Source organism: Nerophis ophidion, linkage group LG04, assembly GCF_033978795.1.
Source record: "Nerophis ophidion isolate RoL-2023_Sa linkage group LG04, RoL_Noph_v1.0, whole genome shotgun sequence".
Taxonomy (NCBI): domain Eukaryota; kingdom Metazoa; phylum Chordata; class Actinopteri; order Syngnathiformes; family Syngnathidae; genus Nerophis; species Nerophis ophidion.
This window is the reverse complement of record NC_084614.1, coordinates 33,484,503-33,494,502: the sequence shown is the minus strand read 5'-3', so window position 1 is coordinate 33,494,502 and position 10,000 is coordinate 33,484,503. Positions and strand designations below refer to the sequence as shown.

The 10,000-nt window shown below is 39.8% G+C and overlaps 1 protein-coding gene across 1 annotated transcript in view; it reads right to left on the bottom strand.

Moving 5' to 3' along the window:
- LOC133551300 (transmembrane protein 164) overlaps nucleotides 1-10,000 on the bottom strand; it is a 49,011-nt gene that overhangs the window by 1,154 nt on the left and 37,857 nt on the right. Inside the window, exons 5-6 of the mRNA XM_061897870.1 lie at nucleotides 9,492-9,592; nucleotides 1-2,251 (exon numbers count right to left, since the gene is read on the bottom strand). The exon at nucleotides 1-2,251 is cut by the window's left edge and continues 1,154 nt beyond it. Coding sequence (XP_061753854.1) covers nucleotides 2,045-2,251; nucleotides 9,492-9,592 — 308 coding nt within the window. The 3' untranslated portion in view covers nucleotides 1-2,044. The remainder of the gene's footprint in view (nucleotides 2,252-9,491; nucleotides 9,593-10,000) is intronic.

The following is a 10,000-nucleotide window of genomic DNA, read 5'->3' as shown; positions in this document are numbered from 1 at the left end:
TCAAGTTCAAATCCTTGGCAGTAATTGCTAGTATTCAATGCTGTGACTTCTTCCTGGAAAATATTATAGAGTGGTGGTCAACCCAGCCAAGATGGCCGTTGTGCAGGAACGTGTGCAGGACTCCCCACCTTGAAAATTAGGGGTGCTCTGTGTGCAGGTGTGTGGACCACCCAGGGTGAAATAATACTGCCAAAAGTTTTAACTTGAGAAACAAAAAAAAAATGTACAGAGATTTTTTTCCAACTTGTGAATCATTATGGGTAAGTAAAAGCATTTTTGTTCTGGCAGCAATTTCACTCCATACAGAGCGTGAAGTTGTTTTGGCGCCGTTGTAGCCGACACCAACACGTGTTGGTGTTGCACAAATGGACATCATTGATCAACGGCCTCCCCATCAGTCTGAAAACATTTAATTGGACGTTACGATGCGGGCGCCCTGAGGTAAGTGCGGCTAATATTGAGCATACCAAAACGACTCTCATCTCAAACACAACTGGGGGGGTGGGGGATATGGGGGAATTTTGCCCATCAGTCACAACACACCTCTCTCTTTTTCGTGTTCACAATGATGAAACAAACCCTGCTAGCAACAGGTGGCTGAAACGCCCCAAATCGAGGGTCACCTGTAAGCGTTTGAAGGCACGTGGTTCAATGTTTCACCAAGTTTTTTTTTTTTTTTTTTCCACAACTGTTTTTTGACAAAAAGCTGATGCACAATTGTGAGGCTTCCACTGGGACAGGGATGGGCAAACTACGACCCACGGGCCACAACCAGGTGGTCTTTCTAATCTGGCCCGCCAAGTATTAGACATAAATTAAGCAAAGATCGGTTTTGAAAACAGAACTGATACTAGATCAATAATGCTCCCACCAAAAAAGAATCCAAGTGTTAACTCTGTAATATAATTTTCATGTTTATTTGATAGGCTTCACGGTGGCAGAGGGGTTAGTGCATCTGCCTCACAATACGAAGGTCCTGCAGTCCTGGGTTCAATCCCGGGCTCGGGATCTTTCTGTGTGGAGTTTGCATGTTCGCCCCGTGAATGTGTGGGTTCCCTCCGGGTACTCCGGCTTCCTCCCACTTCCAAAGACATGCACCTGGGGATAGGTTGATTGGCAACACTAAATTGGCCCTAGTGTGTGAATGTGAGTGTGAATGTTGTCTATCTGTGTTGGCCCTGCGATGAGGTGGCGACTTGTCCAGGGTTGCCCGATTGTAGCTGAGATAGGCGCCAGGGCCCCCCGCGACCTCAAAAGGGAATAAGCGGTAGTAAATGGATGGATGGATGTTTATTTGATATATTTTTTTTACCTTTATACAACCAGGGAAGTCCCATTGACATGAACAATCTCTTTTTCAAGGGAGTGCTGCACATGCATACACCGGACCTAAGTGGGTGATTTTGCCCGTGGTTAGGATGGCATAAGCTGGAATCGAACTTACAACCTTCAGGTTGCTGGCACGGCCGCTCTACCATCTGAACCACACCGACCTGATATATTGTTGAAACAAGATGTATTATAATGAAAATCAAATCCTATGTTTGAGAAGTCTACCCGTAGTTCCAACAGAAATATGCTTTGAGATGCACCAAATACATGATACGTTTAAAAAGCCAATGTGGCCCCTGATCCAAAACGTTTGCCCACCACTGAACTAGAATGTTCTTAAGAGCTGCAAGTGTCTTCTGTTGGGAGATGCATTTTAGATTCATCCTGAAATTTGCTGACTCGTCCTAAATTTGAGTAGTGTTTTATCTTGAAGTTAGCACATGAAAACAAGAGTGACAACTGCCTATCAGTAGTGACCTTTTTCTGCACACTAAAAAGGCAACATAAATGATTTTCTGGATATTTTTGCACATTTGATTCTCTATTCGGACCCCTAGCCTTAAAACACCTCCCTACACGAATGGCATGCGAGCAGTGTATGTATGCCATTACATTAAAAACATGGCGTCACAAGCAACACTGAAATAAAAGCGTAAAATACACTAAATAAAACCAACATAAAAGGCAATGAAAGTGAAAGTGAAAGGCTCGTTCAGTCGATTTTCTTGCTGCGCAGTCGGAGTGTGTCCAGCGAGTATCTGCACACAGGGCCCGTGTGTTGCGAGAGCAGGGTCAGGAACTTTCCGTGGAGCAGCGTCAGCAGTGTCTGGTGGCCCGTCGCCCACACGCGGTACCAAGGCCCGTAAAAAGGATCGGACACGGCCGGGCACAGCATATTGTTGAGGTTCACCTCTGTCGCCTGTGGGCCAACACAATCATCTTTATGTTCTGCATACAACTGTCAAATGAACATTTTTGCTGACTCCTCCTGTTCCTTCCTGCCTTCAATCCACAGGGATTGGTGATGTAGGGGCAGACTACACCCCATCACTGCTGAAAGGTTTAATACAACTTTTAATAGTCACGTTATGCAGTCTTTTCCATTCATCTTTGGATGGAAAACATACATAAAAACATTTGGTGGTAACCTGTTTGCCCCCGCTCATAAGCAGAGAGTAATTTCACCACAACTAGTGTGTGTGTGTGCGTGTTACTATCAGTGGTACTTTAATTTGAACTTAAATAAGCACATTAGAATTAAAGCTGAAAAGACACCAAAATAGAAATCACCATGGGGGACAGCAAATGATACAGTACAGTACTTTGTTAATACTGTGTTAGAATGTTTCAAAACATATTTATCGTTAATGTATACTCTTTCTGTAATGCTCCTCAGAAGATGACTGACTTAACAGATCCATGTATTATTATTTTGACACGTGCTGATTTTGCACAGCAGAAAATGAGGACCAAATATATTAAATTTCACAAAAATGTATATTTGAGCCAGTAAGCCTAGCTGAATGCTGAGGTGAGAGCTCTTCTGAAAACTACAAATGCTGCGTTCAGAGCAGGGGAAACATCAGCACCCATAGTGGCGAGCAAAGATCTGATTGCAGGCATCGCGAAGATCAAAGCCACATACGCTCCCTAAAAATCCAGGGTCAATTTAACACCAACGACTCCCCGGAGCATGTAGAATGGCATTAGGTGCATTGAAAGTACAACATCAGGGATGTACAATGTCCAGGGGAACCTTTCTTGCCAGGTACCCTCAAGAATTATTACGCCCGCTTCGAAGGCCCTGACAACCCCCCCCCCCCCCAACACCAGACTCACCCCACCACCAGGTGACACGCCCCTCAGTGTGACCACAGCAGATGTGAGGAGGACCCTTTAGCAGGAGCTAAAGAGCTTCACAGTGACAGTCCTGAATGACTACCGACCTGTTGCGCTAACCCCGGTAGTCATGAAGTGCTTCGAGAGGCTGGTCATGACTCACATCAAGGACTAGATCGACATCAATGAGGACCCCCATTAGTACGCCTTTAGAAAAAAAAGCTCCACTAATGATGCCATCTCGTTAGCGGTCCACACAGCCCTCACCCACCTGGATAGTAAAAACTCCTGTCTGCCTGCTCTTCCTGGACTTCTTCTCAGCCTTCAACACCATCAACCCACAGACCCTGGTGCAGAAGCTTGCCTCTCTCGGACTGAGCCCCCCACTGGTGAACTGGGTCCTACACTTCCTGGCCACTAGACCTCAGAAAGTCAGGATCCATCACAGTGTGTCCTCCTCCATCACCCCCAGCACAGGCTCTCCCAAGGGTTGTGTGCTGAGCCCCCTCCTAGTCACGATGCTGTATATATATATATATATATAGATATGACTGCTCGGCGAGCTGTCATATAGTAAAGTTTACGGGTGACACAGCAGTAGTGGGACACATCACTAACAAGTCCCAATACAGACAGGAGGTTGAACAACAGGAGCAGTGGTGCAGAGAAAACCACCTCCACATCAATGTGAAGAAGACCAAGGAGATGGTGGTGAACTTCAGAAGGGACACATGCCCCCCTCCTCTACTGTACATCAGAGTAGCTGTGGAAATGGTTTCCATCTTCAGGTACCTGGGTGTGCACATAACCAAGGACCTCACCTGGAGCACCAACACATCCTTTCTGGTCAGGAAGGCACACCAGCAACTCTACTTCATCAGGAAGCTACGGCTAGATGGGCTTGGGAGCTCAGTCCTGAGGAGCTTTTACAAGAGTGTGGTGGAGAAGAAGGCACTGCACAGGGTGGTGAATGCTGCACAGAAGACCGGGGGAATCAGCCTTCTCGACACCTCAGAACTTTACACGCGGAAATGCAGGGGGAGGGTTTCCACTTACCCTGCACCCTTTCAACCCCTCCCCTCAGGCAAGCGACTGCAGAGCATAAGGAGTAAAACCACCAGGCTCAGAGATATCTTCTTCCCTGACGCTGTCAAGCTGCTGAACGCTAGCCGGGGCTCCATAGTCTCCATCTGCTCTTCTATCTTGTTGCATGCACAGATAATATTAAAGTTTAGGAGATACACAGAAGGGCTGCTTAACATCCTCTATTCACATTCAAATTGCAACTTTTCTTTATTTTGATTTTACACTAGCCTGATTCAAAATGTTCGAGAATTGATTAAAAGAAATAAAAAAATGTAATATTTGACAATATATATATATATATATATATATATATATATATATATATATATATATATATATATATATATATATATATATATATATGTATGTATGTATATATATATATATATATATATATATATATATATATATATATATATCTGCCAATTTTTTTTTTTTTTACAAATAATACATTTTTGGATTGAACATTAAATGCTGACGTTCTTATTATTATTGATACTTTTGCTTTTATACATTTTTGATTTTCCTTTTTTCAGTATCATATTTAATAAGTAATTTATGTCTACTAAATTGATTTGTAAATTTGTATCCTAAATATTGTTGAGATGGGATTGGGTTGTAGTTAATCCATTCTATTTTATTTGATTGAATAATATTCTGGGATTTTTGTAAATCAAATCTTAAAAAACATTTTTTAGACCAACACTGTTATTATCAGTTTTGTCAGCAGCCAAGATGAGCTTTTGAAACCTGTAACCTGTTATGAAAAGGTTTTTATTATAATTTATATACCAAATAATATATTACGATTGAATCGAATCATCATCCCAAGATTTGCATTTGAATTGTGAGGTGCTCAAAGATTCCCACCTCTAATATGCAGTAATTTTTTTGGTCAAAATGAAAAGAACGCATACATTTTGCCAGAAAGTATATCATTGACGCATGTGTTACCAGCCTTTTCGTGTGCCACATAAAATGAAGTGACAGGCCACATCTGGCCCCTGGGCCTTGACACCTTCGAACCGAACCATGATTTTTGTGAACCACAATTTTAATGTCTGGTAAAGTAACTTGTCGTCCAGGTAGTGGAGTAACTTGGATTCTTAACACACCTAGTTTTTACCTGGTTAGCTAGAAAATAAGAAGACAAAGCTACAAAGATCGATGTTGCCAATTTGGCAAAATTGTTGCTATATTTAGCAAGTATTCATACCTATGTTAGGCCTGGGGGAAATATCGATTTTATCAATAAATTTGTTTTTTTGTTGTAGCTGATTTAAAAAATTAAAAAATCAGTTTTTCTTCTCTTCCTCTGGCATAGTGTTTGCCCCCATGAGTTTCCGTAGCCCTCGCCTGCCCCTTACTTCCTTAATGTGGATTCACAAGCCTTTGCTGCAATGTTTGTTTAAAAAAAGGCAGCATCACAAAGAACTTACTCTAGCATCTTAAACAGCATCGAGCAGAGCAAATGCAAATATTTACAAGGCAAATAAGACTGCAGCAACAACAAAGTCCTGCTTAAAAGCAGCTTACTTTGGTGGAATCATTTATGATACTTTGCATTTTGCTGTTGTCGACTGAATATCTTCCCACTTGAAGCCAAACCACCGCCAGATGATGGACCCCCTGCTCTTTATTTTGGGCATTTATTGTTCTTCCTCCATTTGTGATCAGTTTCACACCATCTCTCTCTTGTATTGTCACAAGCTCCGCTCCGCTCGACCTGCCTCAGCTAACGTTAGCTATGCTGATACCTCTCTGGTCGGCGAGAGCGTATGATAGCCATGCTAACGTTAGTTGAGGCAAGAGTTGAGGCAAGAGCGTGTGACGCTAGACGCGCGACTGTATGTGACGTATGTAAGAAGGCGGGCTTGTTTTATGTCTCTGTGAGAAGGAGACACAAGAAGGAGTGAGAAACACCAGTAATGTAATGCACGCAGCTAAAAGCAAGTGTGTGAGAACATATAATCGAATATTACGATATAGTCATTTTCTATATCGCAGACTAACCTGCGATATATCGTTTATATCGATATATCGCCCAGCCCTACCTCCAACATCAGTACACACTAACAAGGAGCCCAGGATACTTCAATTAATCAATCAATCAACCAATCAATGTTTATTTATATAGCTCTAAATCACTAGTGTCTCGAAGGGCTGCACAAACCACAACGACAACCTCGGTAGAGCCCACATAAGGGCAAGGAAAACTCACACACAATGGGACGTCGGTGACTTCAGGGTAAAGCCTGCGTTTATCCACTTACTATAAAACTATACAGTCATATTTTTGTATTTATTTGCATACAATATACAATACTATATTTTTACATAGAGAGTTATTTTACTCAAGACATACATTTTAAGTTTGCACTGATTTTTATTACTATTTATTGATCTTTGGTAATTGATTTCCTCGTGACACCAAAAGGGACAAGCGATAGAAAATGGATGGATGGATGGATGGATGGTGATTGATTAATTGGAGTGTATTTGCATGTAATGTGCAATGCTACATTTTTATTTACAGAAGTATTTTATTCTAGATGGAAGTTTTAAGTTTTTACTTCATTAATCTGAACATTAGAGATTACTTGCATGCAATGTTCAATGCTACAGTTTTGTTTACAGAAGTAATTTATTTAGGTATTGCCTCCCAGACGAAGCTCTTAATATAGTTCTTTGAAATATATTGCATACAAAATACAATTTACATCTGGTCTAAAAACAAGAAAATTATACAAATCTTTATTTTGCCAGGAGTAATCTGTATTATGCCAGGAGTAAGATGCAGTTTCAAGCAACTAGTTTTTGGTCAACTGAAAGCAAAACTGGTTTTGAATTATCACTGGCATTTGTATTCATTGGTTACTTTAAAAAGTAGGAAAACATAAAATTTTTTTGTGAATAAAAACCCCCAAAGATTTTATTTTTAGGCTATACCGCCCAGGCCGAACCCATTTATATTCTGTTTTTCAAAACACAGCAGGCAACAAAGAGTTATCAGACACTTTTAGAAACCTTAAAGCAGCTTAATGTTGTTGTGCCCCCTCTACAACAACAAAAGTGACAGAAAAAAGTTATTTTCTATTTTCACATTGTTTTTTCTCTATCTGCATTTTACAGCAGATTTAAAGATTACTAGCATATTCGTCGTGGCCAATTTTGCAGCCTCTCCCAACACCTAATAGCCAAAATAGATTTGGCTTATTCTGTATAGCTCGGTTGGTAGAGTGGCCGTGCCAGCAACTTGAGGGTTGCAGGTTCGATTCCCGCTTCCGACATCCTAGTCACTGCCGACAAGACACTTTAACCACCTGCTCCCAGTGCCACCCACACTGGTTTAAATGTAACTTAGATATTGGGTTTCACTATGTAAAGCGCTTTGAGTCACTTGAGAAAAGCGCTATATAAATATAATTCACTTCACTTCACTATTTGTCACACAACAGTTCTAGATAAAAAAAATGTTTGGGTTTATTTCCTTCCAAAGACGCTCATCACCACATTTACAATTCAACATGTTTAAAAAGGAGTCAGAAGAAGCAGAACTTATGTAAACCTTTTCCAAGTCTCAGTAATTACAAATAGATTGTTCACGTCCTGTGTTTTAATGTGAGCATTTTTTATTTAGGAGGAGACAAAAAGTGAATGTTGGCAGATGGCTTATAAAAACAAAAAAAAAAAGTGTAATAATGAATCATAAACATGTCTTGTGATTGAAGAACAAGTATTTTTTCTGTTTAATTTAATATAGTTCTTATTCAGACCTCTTTACATTTTCATTCTTTGTAACACTGCTGCCATCTGCTGAAACCCTTTAAGTACTTTTTAAATGTACACACGGCACCCAATTGTGTCAGAAAAATAAAGACTCCCCTAAAGAAGACTGGAGGCAATTTCATTTTGTGTAGTAAATGTTTTGGTAGCATCTTCATCCCGACTCATGTTAATGTCATGCACAAGTTGAAATAATTGTCAAATATGTATTGTAACAATACAACTAAAGAAGGGCTCACCCTGCATACATTTCCAAATAATGGGAATAAGAGCAAATTATTAACCTCTTTTGTAAAATTAATATGCCCAAAATGGGACGCACTAACTGAGAGCAATGTATTTTGCAACTGTCATTTTAATGATTTTGACTTCAATGAAGAATGGTTTTGGTCAGAGATTAGATGGACATTTTTTCAAAGACTGAAATAAGAACTCCCTTTGAAAGGACAAAGTCCATCCATACATCCATTTTCTACCGCTTATTCCTTTCTACCGCTTATCCCCGTTGGGGTCCCTGGTGCCTATCTCAGCTACAATCGGGCGGAAGGCATACACCTTGGACAAGTCGCCACCTCATCGCAGGACCAACACAGATAGACAGACAACATTCACACTCACATTCCCACACAAGTCCAAATGCATACAAAAACTGAGAAAGAAGAGCAGACCTGCCGCTATTTTGCATCCTCTTGATGTTTTCAAAGCTGAAAGAGCAAAGGCTATGATGTCTGTGGAAAAGTAAATGGAAGAGCAGGTATGTCCAGAAATGGCGATTCTTTTATATTTCTTTTTTGCTGTTAAACATTTCAGCACAGTTAGGTACAGATTACCGGTACTCAAAAACTAATTAATATTATGGGAAAATTACTGCCAAATTCAAATAGCAAGTAACTAATAAATAATACAAATATTAGTAATAACAATAACTAATAAAATACATAAATACATGATAACTTGTTGGTGAAATTTCAGTCATCTGGATGCTATGGGTGAGGAAAAAAATGTACTTAAATTATTTTAGCAGACGGCTGCAATGTTACAAACAATAAAAATGTAAAGGCGTCACAATACTTTCTATACCTATTGTATATCGCCAGTTCTTTGTTCAACAGGGATGATTTAAAAATATTTATTTTTGCTCCTAAAAATACAGCCTATTTGCCACCTTCCCTAAAGAAGTGCAAATAACACTGTATATGTGGAGAGACAATCCTTTTGCATCCTTCATTCTTTTTATATCAGAATTCCTGTAAACATGCCGAATGCTTACAATGCTTGTGAGAACAAAAATATCATTAATTAAATCTAACAATTAGTACTTTCATTTGTCTCAATTCACTCAAATCATAAGCACCACCTTGCCTGACCAAACCAAAATATGAATATTACAATAAACATTGTGGCAACAATGAAATATTAAGTGCGGCCAGCAGGGGTCTCTCTCTTACCAAGCCAAGAACTTGCAAGAAGACAAAGTGGTACAGGAAGAGGATGCCGGTGGAGAGCAGCGCCCACCACATGTCCCCCAGGGGCTCAGGTTTGTACACACCTTAAAAAGAAAAGCACACACTAATAAACACAAGTTTGTAAAGTAAAAAAAAAGGTATTGGGAATTACATCAATCATATTTTATTCTTATTTGCAAAAATGTTTTTTCTTACTTTTCGTTAACACTGTACAGGCTACAGAGCATTTTTTTTCCAAACGTTTTTTTGCTTCTTTTGCTTTTCCCTAAACCCTACCCTTTGTTTTACACAAGAAGTAAAGAAAATGACCAAATGCAATCAAATTAAATATAAGATAAGGTATGAATGATCAGTCGGTAATAGTTAATAGAAGTAATAGATAGGAAGATTTCAATAGACTCCTTGATAGACATGTTAAATTGTGCAAATTGAACCACATGATGTTCCTTGCAACAAATACACGAGACTATTAGATAAGTAAGAACTAATGG